Below are 15,636 nucleotides of genomic sequence, written 5' to 3' on the forward strand. Positions count from 1 at the left end.
CCAAATATAAATTATCCTATCACTTTGTTAAAAATAAAAACAATTTCATAATTTAAAGATTATTTAACAAAATTAAACACTACCTAACCATTTCTACTAATACCTTCAACATAAAAAAAGTTTATTTAACCTAAAAATGAAAGGTGTGTGGAAGTACTTGAAGAGTGATTCATGAGCAATGAATGAGCATAAGGAGAAGGTCCAAAACAAACTCCAAAAAAAAGAACTTTAATGATATGATGATACCATGTGCAATGGGGGCACATATAAACCCCAATTTGTTTGTCTCAAACTCAATTTCAAAACTGCCATGAGTGAATGAAGTGAGAAGGATGAAACAAAGAAGTGGACACGTGGGCCAGTAGGAAGTGGCCACGTGACAATGTCTGTCCAGGAATAGATCATGATTTGTCATTGAACATTTTCTGACACACCCCAATGGACAACAGAAGCCAACTAAACTTGAGGGAGAAGCACTGAATGAAGTGTGATGAAACAAAGTTAAGAAACTCAATCACAAAGTTCTTCCTTCACTCTCTGTTTGTGTTTGAGTTTTTGTGTGTTGACGTACAAACAAGTGAATGCTTTTGCTTGCCATCTACAACACTGCAATGCACTCTCTCAATCAATTCCAACCAGCACCACTCATCATATTCTCATACCATATTATTATATCAACACATCTGAGTTTGGTTTTGAGGGATGAATGAAATGCAAACTTGAACTGTTTTGTTGGAATCATGAACAACACCAAGAATGTGAATCACCATCATCACAGAAGAGGTCACAGCTTCAATGGTTTTCCCAACATTCATCCCTTCTCCAACACAAATTCTTCCCAAGGTCCTAACCAATTCCTTGTTCTCTTCATTCACTACTCAACACTTTCTCTTCCATTTATCATGCACTGATAAACTCAACTTTGCTGAGTGTAACTTTGTAATTCAGCGTCACTAATCACTGCTTTAGTTGTTTCTTGATAGGGAAACCGGGGAAAATTTCATTTGAATCAGCAAAACTGGCCACAAGTGAGATTGATGATCTATTGTCATCCACAGAAGGAGGAAAGCATGACTATGATTGGTAACATTCTCTGTCACTTTTTATCATACCAGACACTGGATAATGTTCATTTAGATGTGTGTAATCAGTTAATTAGGCTTTTGGTTCATTGTATAAGATTGTTACCAATACCATAAGATTAATTATTGTGATAGATCAACAAAATCACATTCTCATGTAGTCTCATGTTAGACTCAGATTACTCTAAGTTGCAATTCAATGTCATAGAAAAACTGCAACTTCAAATAGTTCCCAATGTTGGCACATGCATTTGTAATCTTTTCTACTCGATTTGTAACTATTGTTTTTGTGTGTTGTAGGCTCCTTACTCCCCCGGAGACACCTCATTTACCATCATCAGAAGGTTTACACCAACCAACTTTGGTGCCTCCAAGAAGCAGTTTGGGTAGACCAATGTCAAACACTCATACCTCAAGGGTATGCTCCTGTAATAAATTCTCATTTCCAAACGTTCCATAGGCATAAACACACTGATGCTCACAGTTATTTCATTGCTTTTTTTTTTTTTGCTTACAAACTTGTTAGTGCTTTATCAATAAGATGAAATAATTGTAATTGCAGCAAGATACTAGATCCCAAGCTTAAGCATTGGCCTTTTTGTTAGTGTCATGCTCATTATTTACTGCAGCTTCTGTTCATGCCTTTGAGTAACTTCAACTGCACTCCAATTTGATATCATTGAATTTATGTTTGCTTTCAACTCATAAAAATTAAATTCAAGCACACTCAATCTCTCAGAAGAACCAGACAATGCATCACTTGTGATGATTACTCAGACTTGTTTGGATAACCATTCCAACAAACATTTATAGAAGATAAGAAAGTAGAGTTGGCTCCTTCTGAATTCTATATCCTCTTCCTGTTTCTTTCTGCATCTTTGAAAGACAAACTGGTATTCTAACATTATATGAACACAACATAATTCTTCTAACAGTTCATATCTTTCAGCTTTCAGTCTCACAAAAACCAGAGAACACTCACTCTCACTCAAAACCAGCAAGAACTGGTTCAGTGACTCGCAGTCCAAGCAGATCCTCCTCCATCCTTAACACAAGACCATCTTCTCCCATAACTCGTTCTCCATCTGCAGCAAGACCTTCCACTCCAACCTCACGCCAAACTGCAACACCAAGAACACTTTTACCACGCTCACTTCCCAGTTCTACAAACTCATCACCATCAAATGACACCAACAAAACCAGAACATCACAAGGTTCAAGGCCATCCACTCCAAGGTCGTCATCATCATCATCCATTACTGCAAACTTCCATTCACCATCTGCCATTTCAAGGTCTCCTTCACGGCCCTCCACTCCCTCTCGCCGCCATTCTCTGCCATCTCAATTACCTTCAGCCACACGTGTTGCACGCAAGCCAATAGTTCCACCTGATTTTCCTCTTGAAACACCACCAAACCTCAGAACAACACTTCCTTCTGATAGACCTGTTTCTGCAGGAAGGTCTCGTCCTGGTTCTGCTGTTACTCTGAAACCAAACTCTGAAATGCAAACCCCAGTTGTTACCACCATGTCAAGGAGACAGCCATCTCCTATTTCCAACAGGGGGAGGCTCTCTGAGTACTCATCGAAAAGCCGCGGCCATGCAAATTCTGGTGATGCCTCTGAGGTTCCTGCAAGGAAATCTGCCACAGACAACAATGGCTTGGGAAGAACCATCTCAAAGAAATCACTGGATATGGCTATCAGACACATGGTAAGTCCATTTCTGCAATCACAATTCACTCCTTAACTTAACCATGTTGTATCATAATGGTGTGCAATGATGCAATGAACCCTTTTCGTTCAGGATGTTGTGAGGAACGGGAACGGTTCAGGAACTCTTCGTTCACTTTCAAGTGCATCACTCTACCCTCAGAGCATTCGAACTTCTTCAACTCCCAACAAGACACACCACACTCGAGGTTTGAGTGTTCCATCTTCAATGAACATTAATGGAAGCCTCCAAAGCAGAAACCATGGAAACAACACTAACAGAAAAAATGGCAGAGAGAAAGGTGAAAGGCAAAATCACAAACTGGCTGATCTGTACGAGAGTTATCCTTATGATTCACTGTTGCTTAAAGAAGATTTGAACAACACAAATTGGCTGCATAGTGTTGATGAAAAATGTGATATCTTTGGGAATGGATTTGAGTCTCTGCCAGAACCCTTTGGACTCTGCTAGCATTGTTTCTTCTTCTCACAGAAATTTGTAATATGCTATTTACTTCTTCATTATCGTGTCTCAGCGCTGGGGAAGTGAAGAACATGGTGTATATGAAATGCATGGATTAACTTCGATCTTACGATACAAGTGAATACCATGCAAAACATTATCAATATTCACGTTCGTTATGCATAGTCAAATTGTGAAATAAAAGAAACATAAAACTTTTAGATTAAAATATATTTTACAGTGTATATATAATACAGTAATTTATTTGATTAGTTATGATCTTGAATGAATATAAGTATTTAGGGATTAGTTATTGACTTTCCAAACATTCGAAGAGGATAAATTTAGACATTTTCAAAACCTTTATGTAGGTGTAGGAAGAAACCATGGGGTACATAAAAGTAATTCCTTACAAAGATTAAGGTTGACAAAATGAACTTGATTGAAAGAGGGTTTTTTCTTCATGCATTCCCATAATTTGTAAAATGAGCTTTTTATCTTTCATAAAAATGATTTTAGGATTACATGTTCTTGAAATATTCTATAACAATAAGCTTTCCAATTTTTTGAAATACGTCTAGAACAGGTTTTCCGTCACAAAAAAAATTGGAAAAGTGTTTTCGAAACATAATTTCTAGAATAAGTTTTCCGGAACATATAAAATCCATTCCAAAATAAAATTTTTGGAACAAGCCTTTTAGAACATATGTGATACATCGAAGAATGAGTTTTCTATAATAAATTTTTCAAAATTCATAATACATTCTGGAATGACCTTTCTTTAATGGCTTTTTTTTTTTTTTTTTTCCGAAACAAGCTTTCTCTCTTCTTCTTCTTCTTCCTATCTAGTGGAGGAGGGAGGTGCAAAAAGGTGATAGTTAAGGTGCAGTTAGTAATAATGGAGGATCAAATAGAAAACTCTTTTAAAGGAGTCAACCATTTTTTTTTCTTAAAACAAGAAAATAAAATTAGCACAAGACTTTTCTTTTCTTTTCTATTTAGTGTTTGGAATAAAAGTAATCTATTTATGATCCAATTTTCAATAAATATTTAGTCAAACACATTAGTTATGTTCTACAATGCATGGATACCCCAATTTGTATCACGTATTCGTGTCAGACATGTATCCGTATCCGATACTTTAAGATATTTTATTGATAATTATCAACGAAGTATCTAATATATAAACTAATAATGTTCTTATGATAATAATAATTTATAAATTCTGTTAAAATATTTAATATATTTGATTTAAATTTGGATTTACACAATAATAATCATATATTTCTCATATTCTTTAAAAAAATTGTATATTTTTCAATATGTAAATATAATGTATCGAGTCCTATTATTTTTAAAATTAACATATCGATATATCATATACATGTCGTCTTCGATACACGTATTTATACATTTATGTTAAATCAAATAATCCATTTTTTTTATAAAAACAATACCATAAAATTATTTTTTTAAAAGGAAGAACGCAATAATAAATAAAATAAAGAAAAGGACAATACACATTTATGATCATGGATAACCTGGAAAACTTGGTACCGAGTCGTCTTCAAAGGTCAGAGGTCAAAATTGAATAACCGGATTCATATTTCATATTCCATATTCCATTTTCATACCTTATCTCCTTTACTTCTCTTTAAGGAACCATTTGGTTTTAATGATTAATAATTAGAATTTCACACCTGAGAAATGTGCAATTTCGTAACTTTTCAAAGTCGTTGTCGTAATTGTTTATTGAATGAATTGGTTAGTAGGAGTTAGTTATCAATTATTAAGTAACTACTGTAAATAAAATACTCATGTCTGAAAATGAAACAGAAACCTTCTTGTGTTGGGAACCAAAAAGACTTTTATTTATTAACCTGCCAAGCATCGAAACGCTTTATCTTCTTTTAGCTAATACCTGAACTCACTGTCCCAATTCACGGATTCAATTGAAGGCGCGCTTGCTTTTGCCCCCAATCTGCAAATTAGGTTTTTTTTTTCGCCCCAAAGGTCTGTTTTTTATTTTTATTTCGTTTGTTTCTCTGAAATTGAGTTATTGGGGTTTCTTTCAATCAGATTCGTAATCCAATTTCACAATTTGTCCCTTCAGTTTTGGTTAATTTTTCATTGGGTTTCTTTTTCTGCTTGTGAATGGATGGAAAGTTGGCTACTTTTATTCCCAGATATAGAAGTTCTGCTATTAGAGGCAATAAATCTTGTGTTTTCATCTTCTAAATCAGTTTTTTTGAACGAATTATGGGACCCCACCTGCATCCTCATCACCATCATCATCATCATATCATTTTAGTCATTTAATTTCCTCATTCTGCATTTTGTTAATGAATACTTGGAACCATTTTTAGAACTTAAAGTAGGAAAGTAGAGTCTAAATAGGCATTGTAATTCTCATGTATCCCCTCTCTCTTTTTATTGTCATTTTTACACTTCCGTGATTGCCAGAATAATTCCCTTGTTTAGTCTGACTTTACTTTTGTTTGTTGTCCTTTCTTCGAGTTTGATGGATTTTGAGGTTTCTTGTGCCGAAATTCTGTTTGCAGGGTTCAGTTTATTGAAGATTTGGAGTGTGGTGGCTTTGAAACAATTACATGGGCAATTGTTTGCATAAGGTGAGAATAATTGAATGCTTCTATTGGAATTTTTAGTTCTTAGTTTTCATAAGAACTTGAAAGGTTTTGTTACATCTTGTCTAATTTAAAAGAGGATTTTGTTACATCTTGTCTAAGACCAACTTATATTTTTAAAAGTTAAAGCTATTAGGTAGAAGTCCCTGAATGGTTTTAGATTCTAGCACACCTTTTCATGTCAAATCCCATTGTAGTTTAAGTTTGTGCAATTCTTATACTGGTGATATTCAACTTAATGTAGAAGAATGGAGGTGACAAGGTTTGAACTTTTGTGCATCTGGTTATAGAGGCTCTAAACTATGTAGAAGACCTACTTTGCTTAGAGCTTAAGCTATTTGGTAGAAGCCTAGAAGTGATTTTGCATTTCTAACACAATCTATGGTTTTTTGATGATGGAATGTCATCAACCAATGCTATTTTGCTGTAATATTCCAATTAATCTAATCTTGGTGTATTAAGCTGTATTTACTAATAGCTTATCCATACAATTTTGGCTTGTTTCTTTCTCTTTTTCGTGCTTTTCTCTGTCTTTTGCTTTTCTTGAATTCCATATGTTTTTAATGTACTGAAGGGCTCTCATCTTTACTCAAAGGATGTCTTAGAGTGCAGTTTTTTTGTCCTTGAACGCAATTTTACTTGAACTGTAGCCTAATTTTTCTTTCCTCCTCAGTGGAAGGAAAATTTTTTAATTTCTGTAATAGTTCTGCAAGCCTCATGGGACCTCAATGCTTCTAAAACAATTTTGTATATCTTTCATTAATACTTAGACTGACTTTAGTTTCATGTTTCTAACGTTTGCAGGATAATCTTGGTGATGGTGATTCTGATCAGCATGTGGATTTTGTTTCTGGGAATGTACAACTCATTACTACCAAAGAATCTTGGGACCAACATTTGGAACAAGCAAATAGGGATAGTAAAATTGTAAGTTCTACTTTTTAATTTGTAGCACAATAATTTATAATCTAAAACTGTGTATCCAGTTCTTGACAGCAAACCCTCCCAAATCCTTTTGTGAACCTTTTTGTTAATAACATTAGGAAAAAGTCCTCATTCAATTGTCTTTGGTTACTATCATGCTTCTTGATGATTAAAAAAATTATTGAGACTAGGTAGGAAAGTGGGAGTATGGAGACATCGAATGTAATGGCAGATCCTATAATTTATTCTTAAACTCTGCTAAAGGATATTATAAGCTTGTATTTTCACTATAACTTTTGTTGCATCTCAATACTTCTTTTCTTCATGAGTATACTTTACATCATTTGGGTGCAATGTTTAATACTAAAGATTCATGTTTAACAGGTTGTTGCAAATTTCAGTGCAACATGGTGTGGTCCTTGCAAGATGATTGCTCCATATTTCTGCGACTTGTCCGAGAAACACTCGTCTATGATGTTCTTATTAGTGGACGTGGATGAAATGGCTGTAAGTAGAGAAGTTGCATATACTATTATTATTTATCTGGAAGTGAATTAAAAATATATTGACTAGTATTGCCCTTATATGAACATAAAACATCTAGAAGTTCTTCCACTGATTAATTTGTATGGAAAATCAATAATGAAAGATGAAAAGTAATGAACATGGTTTTGTATGTTGCAGGATTTCAGCACTTCCTTGGACATCAAAGCCACACCCACTTTCTTCTTTCTTAAAGATGGAAAAGAGTTTGACAAACTTGTAGGAGCCAACAAGCCAGAGCTGGAGAAGAAGATTGCTGTGATTACTGGTGGAGTTCCTCATTAGTGATTGTTGTTTCATGTCAATTTGTAGAACCTGTGCTCTTCCCTTCTCTCTTCAGAACATGTTTTCCTGTGACATTGTCATTGTATTTTTTTTTTCAATGTAAATATATGTGTGCTTTATGCTTTACAGAATATTGATATATATTGTCACAATTCTCCATCACTTTCCTAAAACTATGTTTCTGAGCTTTGGACTCTGCAAGTTGCCTTATAGATAGAACAATATCAAACCACTAAAATCTGGGATAATCAATCACTGATGAATCAAGTCATGAAGCAAAAAATGGGTTCACAATAAAGTGTTTCTATTCAATATTCATGTAATGTACGCATAAAATTTGGATTTTCTTTTGATTTTAAAATACTGATTTTGATATTTTAAAATATACTAAAAAATTATAATATATCACTATCAATATATTTTTATTGTTTAGCAAAAAGATAATATAAAAAAATTTCAATAGAAAACCTGAATTTCATATAAAGTTTGTCAACCTTTTTTGCCATTGCCTTAACACTCATAATAGTTTAATTGATTAATAATGTAATTTTTTTTTTCTACAATACCAATGGAAACAGGCGTTTGTGTACCATTTTTTACTGTTAATAATAAATTGAAAAATAAATGTTACAGGAGTTATTATAAAACAATAATTATAAAGTAAATATTTTTATTAACTTTTATAATGTTATAATTATTGTAAAATGAGATATATTGTTAATAACGAATAGATAATAGTTATGTACACTACAATAAGAATCTCCTAATAACGAATGGTTTTTCTTAAACGAAAATGTTTAAATTTTGGGGGAAAATGTGTTGAAAAATAAAAATAAAGAGATGGTTATAACTTGTAACTGTATATATAGCGTTCGAGACACCAAATCCAAACAAAACCGTAGTGTGTTCGGAATGAAGCAATCGAAGGATCCGTTCGAAGCAGCGTTCGAGGAATCGCCGCCAGAATCTCCGACGGAGATAGAGGCGGACTCAATCCATAACCATAGCCATAACCTTAATCATAACCAAAACCCTATTCCTTCTCCTTCTGTTCTACCCCTCAATCCAGGGCCTCCACAGAAGGCGAGTGCAGTGGTCAAGAACAAAGACAAAGACAAGGACAAGGACGATGAAGAGGAGGAAGAAGAAGACAACATGGACGTTGAGCTTTCCAAGCTCCCTTCCACCGGCGACCCTCACAAAATGGCCAAGATGCAGTTCGTAACTCACTTCACTTCACTTCGATTCAAATTCGTTACCTTTTTCCTCGTTTACAAATTTCCCCCATTTTTCTTCTTCAGGGCAATTTTGTCTCAGTTCAGCGAAGAGCAGATGAGTAGATACGAGTCCTTCCGAAGGGCTGGGTTTCAGAGAGCTAACATGAAAAGGGTATGTGCCCTTCTTCTCTTCTTATAATATTCCATTTGGGTTTCATTGCTTTGCTTCGGCAAATTTGAATAATTAACAGCTGCTGTGGTTTTTGGGTTGCTCTCACTTTCTCAAGATGCATGTTTGTATTCACGTTGTATCATTTAAAATCACGGTGAAATGCCAGTTAATGTGATTTTTTAGGTATATATATATTCAGATGTTTGATTTAACATCAACTAATGTCATTTTAGGTGTATATTCACCTGTTTGATTTAATCCAGTTGGTGTTATTATACGAAAATGTTCACTTGTTTGACTTTGGATCGAGGAACTTTGTCATGGATTAATTTCGAGTTGAAGCAACTTCACTGGTTTTTGCGTTGGATAAAAAACATCATACTGATTTTTACTGTTAACGTACTTTTTGGATTTGAATTTCGTTTGTTTTGATAGAAGATTGACACTCCTGAGGTTTCTTGTTTGAAATTGTACATGATTCCTCTTTCTTTTCTTTTTCTATTTTAATGTTTACAGTAACCTTCCGTTCTTACAGTGTTGCATGGGGTAATTGTTCATAAGTGATCTTTCTTACAGAGTTGCACCATGCAATGTGTTTCTTCCTGAGTATTTTATGGATGATTTGTTTAACGTTTGTTGATCTGTGTAATGTGCTTTATTGGTATTGTATAAAGGAAGTGACTGTAATGTTATTCCAAACTTATATATATAATAGTTATTGGTGTAAGGTTATCAGTATCATTGCATCAAGCGATCATGAAGAGATCAATATGCTTCTGTAAATACTGAAATTGATCATGTATTATAAGAAGATTTGCTGAAATTTTCTCCTTTCCCTCCTCCTATCAGTTATTGGCTAGTATCACAGGGACCCAGAAGATTTCAGTGCCAATGACGATTGTAGTATCAGGCATTGCAAAAATGTTTGTTGGTGAAGTTGTTGAAACAGGTAAGGCTAGTTGTTCTTTGTAAGTTTGAGACACTTCTAAAATCACAGTATGTATGTATTTCTACAGTTTTTAAGGATGTTGTTGTGTTTTTTCATAATTGGAGTTGTTTATGTTAATGAATTGTGCTATGTTTCTGCAGCTAGAATAGTTATGAAAGAAAGGAAGGAATCTGGACCAATTCGGCCTTGTCATCTGAGAGAAGCATATAGACGACTAAAACTTGAAGGAAAAGTCTTTAAGAGATCAGCTTCAAGGCTCTTCCGGTAGATGGACCAAATATGTGTTGAGATTTTGAGAGTTTTCTGGAAATATGTTTTGAAGATATGAAAGATATGCTAAATATAAATGCTGTTCATGATATCACTCCTTTGCAGCAGACTCAATTTTGCAGTATCTCTCTATGATTTACAATCTGCAGAAAAATCACATTACTCTTTTTTTTCATATGTTCTCAACCTTTTGAGCCAGCTATCCAATTTAATTTTCTTAATCGTAATTTTTTAGTTATCAAATCAACTGAATGTGTGCATTTAAGATTCAAATAAACACCAAGAGCAAAACTTATGGTGGGTTGCCAAAAGCAATTTTATTTATTTTCACAGCTTCAAACAATGCCACATCATTTTCATTACATTGAAAATTTAACTAATTCCCTTAACTCTTTACCAAATCAATTTTTTTCCCCTTTCAATATATATTTCGATTTGTCCCACGTTTTATTATTCATCTTTGTTTTTTATGTTAATATATTGGTACATATTTTAAAACTAAATAAATAGGTATTTAACTTTTTAAAATGGTTGGATGATATAATTATGATATACCATTATAAAGGAGATTTTTTTTTTATTTTTTTTTCTAATTTTATCTTTTACATAAGTGTTTCTTAAATTAAAATTGTTATCATATTGTTTTTATTTTTTGAATGATCAATCATTATTCAAATTTTAACAACTTTTAATTTAAAATAATTATTTTCACAAATTATTCATTTAAATTTAATTGTTTTTAATTAAATTAGTTATTTACTAGTAAAAGTATGTACGTCTCATTAGCTTTTTTCGTAAAAAAAAGTTTAAAAATTATTATTATTATTATTTATTATTATAATTGTAAAAATAAATATAAATAATTTCCATAATTTTTGTGAAAGATAACTTTTAATTTTTAGATGATTTTTTTATTAGAAATAGATATTGTATTGAAAAAATGGTTTTGAAAAAAAAAATCAAGTTTAAAAAACAGTCTCTTAAAAAGGTAAAACTGATAGAAGTTAGTATACAGTAAAAACAAATATTAATAGTTATAAATAATAAAAAACCACACACACAGTAGTTATAAAAGAATTACCGTGATAAAAACTAACAACATAAACAAAAATGGTTCTAAACATTAATCATATATAATAAGTGAATCTTATAAGTAAAGCATATTTGATTTTCCACAAGTATTCCCTAATTGATTTTAGTCCTTAGAAATAATTTTGACCTTTAAAATCAGTTTTAATGAAATATGACACAATTACTAAAGCATAAAATATGCTGTTAAGTCTTATATTGTCGTTATAAAATTAACTAAAGCATAAAATATGATACACTTACTAAAGCATACAATAATAATAACTAACGAGATAAATAAAAGTGGTTATGATTACATTTTTTAGATCAATAATTGATTTTAGTCCTTAGAAATGATTCTCACCTTTAAAATCAGTTTTAACTAAATAAAATTAATTAAATATGATACAATTACTAGAGCATAAAATATGTTGTTAAGTCTTATATTTGTCGTTACTTTCTTTTCTAAATAAAAGTAAAATAGGTTGCTAAAGTGTAATACTAACCATAAAATCAATTTTGTATACAGAATTATTTATTTTGAGAATCAACTCTGATTATTATAATCGTATAACACATTTTGATTGTTATAATGGCTTACGTGACTGATTTAAAAAACAATTAAAAGCAGTTTTATGAAACCAAAATAGTTATGATTTGATTATCATATATATATATATATATATATATATATATATATATATATATATATATATATATATATATATAGTTATGAATTAGTTATATGAGCACTAAAAAACGCTTACACTAACACAAACACAAAATAACACAAACATAACTAAGAAAACGAATCCAACATTGCATAAAGTAAGTAAAAGGTAGCATGATGTTCTATGACTAATGACTAAAAACTTGAGAAGAAGAACATGTTTTGAAATTCAAGCTATTGGCTTCAACACGTACATCTTGCACGAATGTGGTTCAACAGTCACACTCATTTTTCCCACGAACTGGCTTTCCAATGTCTCGTGCTGCATATACATCACAAAACAACATGTGTTATTACATCATCACTATCCCATGAAAAACAACGTAGAATTTGTCACTAAATTATTGTCTTACCTCCCAGAGGTCTCTTGCTTGAACAATAGTTGAAGGGTCAAGCCCAATATCTTCCCATTCTGCAGTCATCTCTGAACCACGATCACTGAATTTATTCACTAAGAGAACAGCCACCCTGTATTCTGAAAGAGGACCTGCCCAAACCTGATCAAAATATTATCATCGTTGTTTCTTTTTGTTAGGAATAACACGTGAATCTAATTTTCACATTAAATAAAAATGATAAAGTTAAACACCATATAAAAAAACAGATCCGGATCCGTAAACCTAATTTTTAGAGGTTTTGAAGTAAAAGTCACATCGGTCTATTGTGTGACTTAGACTCAAGTCACATGATATATATATCCTTAAGAAATCCATCACTTTTCTTTCTCATTCAAGTGCATACATGCATGCGTATATATTACGAATTTGGATTCTCGGTTGAATTTATTTGCATTACTTTTTTGTTGTGTCTTTAACATTTTAATGTTCAGTAGAGGACAATATCGAAAAATTCAGTAGAGAATCTAGACTCGTACATTACATGATATAATAGCAAGTGCAATTTACCTCAAGAGCTCCTTCCATCCTAACCCTTTTAGCTTGTACACCAAGCGGATCTGAAATCGGAACAAAAACATGTTAAAAACCACACACACAAAAGGTCATTAACTTAATGCATAATTCAGAACTGATAGTATAGTATCTCTTCACCTTGGTTAACTGCAATAACCTCTGCATTTGATAGTATCTCTAGAGTGTCATCGTCCATTTTTCCAAGATCACACCCAATGAGAAGAGGAGCCTGCAATAACTCTTTGCATAAAAAACAGAATCCACAAATTGCAGAATTTAACCATGGCTTTCAGCCAGCTCTTAAAAAAATTCAACAATCTGATCTGAAGTATATGTCTCTTCATATACAAGCATGACAAGACAACGTTTGAGATGGATGGTACCTTGGAAATTGCCCATAAACTAAAGTGAACAACGTATTCATGTTTCTTCATTCCTCCATTTCCAACCTCCAGCATGTCAGGATCTATTGATTTTAAGGATTGTTAAGAATGGTGACAGTAAGATGAATATAAAAGAGTCATCAGTGAAATTCATACCATTCCAACCACCAGGTTTTGCAAAATCAGCATAAACATCATTTCTGTCTATTCTTGAAACCATTCTGCCAAAAGTGAACAATTTTACATAACCACTAATAAACAAAACCAAACTTTGTTACACAGTTTCTTTCTTATCTTTCATTTTTACCTTTCCCAGTTATCAGTGATGTCATCACTGGTTCTCCAGCTATTTCCCACTGGATAACCCCATAATGCAGGGTGCATGTCTCCCCTAAGAACAAAGCACATGTTATTAGACAGAAAAATTTGAAGACAATCAAAACATTCTTAAAGTAAACAAAAGTACCATTCACATATGAGAAGTAGATTGGACGACCTGTCTTCATCAAAGCTCGAGTCATAATAGGATATCTAAGTATATCAAAAGAACACAACCATTTTCACTTTTAAGAACCAACATAAAACTGAAAAATAACCATACGAAACAATGCTATGAAACTGTAACTAGCTTCTGCTACCTATGAAGAGGCTTTATTCCACCATTGTTACAGTTATCATACTTGAGATAATCAACACCCTGCAAGAAGATACAATGATAACAATCACAGTTTGTTCAGTAGCAAGCAAATTAAATAGAAGAATGCCAGCAACATTCTTTCTATCACTCTTTAGTGCTAAATCCAGAGGGGAATGGTTAAATGATTAGTAGAACATGCCAAAATTTATACTTTCTAATAAACTTCATCTAATAATAGAAAAAAAATGTTGCTGACATTCATTTTTTAATAAATAAGCAGGGTCATAATATATGTATGTGTGTATACCCATGATGCAAAAGTCTTGGCATCTTGCTCTTCATAACCAAGTGAGCCAGGCATACGTTTTGCACAAGTATAATACCTGAAAAATTACCCTCAAACACATAGTTCTACAAAAACTTTGAAAGAGTTGAACAACATTTATTTTTAATTAAGAGAAGCATGTGTTTTGGTTGTATCTTGTACCCTGCATCTGCATAAATGCCAAGCTTCAGACCCTTCTGATGAACATAATCTGCTAGAGCTTTTATGCCAGAAGGAAAATGTTTTTTATCAGGTACCAAATTACCCTGTCACAGACAATTTGGATCAAATACTCTATTAATTTCAATGAAATTGAAATCATTTTAATATGTGTTTTAAGAGATGAAGAAACAAAACGTATACTATGAATACAATCCATACATCGATATCTCGAGTCATTTCACCCCAACCATCATCTGCAAAAAATTGTTGTTCTTAGTTCTTATGTCACTTTGCAAACTAAGATGAAGTGAAATAAAAATAAAACTGGCAAAAAAAAATGTTTTTTCATTTACCTATGTTAACATAAATGTACCCAAGCTCAGAAAGACCAGAAGAAACAAGGATATCAGCTGCAAAACCATATGAACATTTTTGCAATTAGACTGTGATGTTGAATTGAATAATCTACATATACAGTATCCATGCATATACATTTTACCACAATTCTTTAGTATAAAAAAAATTATGAATTCAATGGGCTATCTGATTCCACTAAAAATCCTTTATGTAAAGTTTTAAAGTTGACTAATGTTAGTCATTGTAATAAAATATTATCCTTTTTGGTCGTAAGTTGTCCCAGATGAAGAACACCAATGTTCATGGTACATAGTAAACAGATAACATAAATGTTTATATACCTGCTTCTCGGATGATTGTTTCATTTATATTTTGATGAAAGTGGTTCCAACTATTCCACCTGTATCATAAATGTTTTGATGCATGAATCAAGTGACAAAAGAATTTGAATAGTTGCATGATAGATTTCATACCCCATTGGAGGGGTGGCACCAAGGCCATTCCCAAGAAGATTTCTCCTATGGCTGGAGGAATCACAAACATAGTTAAACATTGTGAGTACAACAAACATTAGCATTTTTCCTCTATCACTAGTAAGGAATATGTGTAGAACTTTTGATATTGATGTAATAAATAGGAAGTCAATGAGAAGGTTCGTGTTTGATGTTGGTTGTGTTTTTATTGAAATGTAGACTGTAATAATAGTACGTAGGTTTTTCTCTGTGAAATGATGTTACACTCTTTTCATTTATCAACAACTTCTTTTGGGTGAGTCATGCATGACGAGTGTGTGTTTCTTT

At 32.5% G+C, this 15,636-nt stretch overlaps 3 protein-coding genes and 1 pseudogene across 3 annotated transcripts; 3 read left to right on the forward strand and 1 right to left on the reverse strand.

Moving 5' to 3' along the window:
- Positions 1–435: 435 nt before the first annotated feature.
- On the forward strand, positions 436–3,548 carry LOC114166552 (putative uncharacterized protein DDB_G0290521). The gene is made up of 5 exons (XM_028051300.1): positions 436–843; positions 984–1,083; positions 1,383–1,500; positions 2,032–2,796; positions 2,890–3,548. Exons 1-5 carry the CDS (start codon positions 741–743, stop codon positions 3,265–3,267), a joined length of 1,464 nt encoding a protein of 487 aa, XP_027907101.1. The 5' UTR covers positions 436–740; the 3' UTR covers positions 3,268–3,548.
- Positions 3,549–5,039: 1,491 nt separating this feature from the next.
- Positions 5,040–7,816, forward strand: LOC114166135 (thioredoxin H9-like). Its single transcript, XM_028050805.1, has 5 exons — positions 5,040–5,271; positions 5,820–5,888; positions 6,708–6,830; positions 7,212–7,334; positions 7,512–7,816. Exons 2-5 carry the CDS (start codon positions 5,868–5,870, stop codon positions 7,653–7,655), a joined length of 411 nt encoding a protein of 136 aa, XP_027906606.1. The 5' UTR covers positions 5,040–5,271; positions 5,820–5,867; the 3' UTR covers positions 7,656–7,816.
- A 715-nt stretch (positions 7,817–8,531) lies between these two features.
- On the forward strand, positions 8,532–10,449 carry LOC114166336 (transcription initiation factor TFIID subunit 11). The gene is made up of 4 exons (XM_028051049.1): positions 8,532–8,872; positions 8,957–9,044; positions 9,894–9,993; positions 10,134–10,449. Exons 1-4 carry the CDS (start codon positions 8,568–8,570, stop codon positions 10,259–10,261), a joined length of 621 nt encoding a protein of 206 aa, XP_027906850.1. The 5' UTR covers positions 8,532–8,567; the 3' UTR covers positions 10,262–10,449.
- Positions 10,450–12,230: 1,781 nt separating this feature from the next.
- Positions 12,231–15,389, reverse strand: LOC114166890 (annotated as a pseudogene).
- Between the last annotated feature and the right edge of the window lie 247 nt (positions 15,390–15,636).

Source organism: Vigna unguiculata, chromosome 10, assembly GCF_004118075.2.
Source record: "Vigna unguiculata cultivar IT97K-499-35 chromosome 10, ASM411807v1, whole genome shotgun sequence".
NCBI classification, from domain to species: domain Eukaryota; kingdom Viridiplantae; phylum Streptophyta; class Magnoliopsida; order Fabales; family Fabaceae; genus Vigna; species Vigna unguiculata.

Coding starts and splice junctions, on each gene's coding strand:
- LOC114166552 (XM_028051300.1), top strand. CDS start 741: ATGAACAACACCAAGAATGTGAATCACCATCATCACAGAAGAGGTCAC. Junction 1,084..1,382: donor GGAAAGCATGACTATGATTG/GTAACATTCTCT, acceptor TGTGTGTTGTAG/GCTCCTTACTCCCCCGGAGA. Junction 1,501..2,031: donor CAAACACTCATACCTCAAGG/GTATGCTCCTGT, acceptor CATATCTTTCAG/CTTTCAGTCTCACAAAAACC.
- LOC114166135 (XM_028050805.1), top strand. CDS start 5,868: ATGGGCAATTGTTTGCATAAG. Junction 5,889..6,707: donor TGGGCAATTGTTTGCATAAG/GTGAGAATAATT, acceptor TAACGTTTGCAG/GATAATCTTGGTGATGGTGA. Junction 6,831..7,211: donor CAAATAGGGATAGTAAAATT/GTAAGTTCTACT, acceptor CATGTTTAACAG/GTTGTTGCAAATTTCAGTGC.
- LOC114166336 (XM_028051049.1), top strand. CDS start 8,568: ATGAAGCAATCGAAGGATCCGTTCGAAGCAGCGTTCGAGGAATCGCCG. Junction 8,873..8,956: donor CACAAAATGGCCAAGATGCA/GTTCGTAACTCA, acceptor TTTCTTCTTCAG/GGCAATTTTGTCTCAGTTCA. Junction 9,045..9,893: donor AGAGAGCTAACATGAAAAGG/GTATGTGCCCTT, acceptor TCCTCCTATCAG/TTATTGGCTAGTATCACAGG.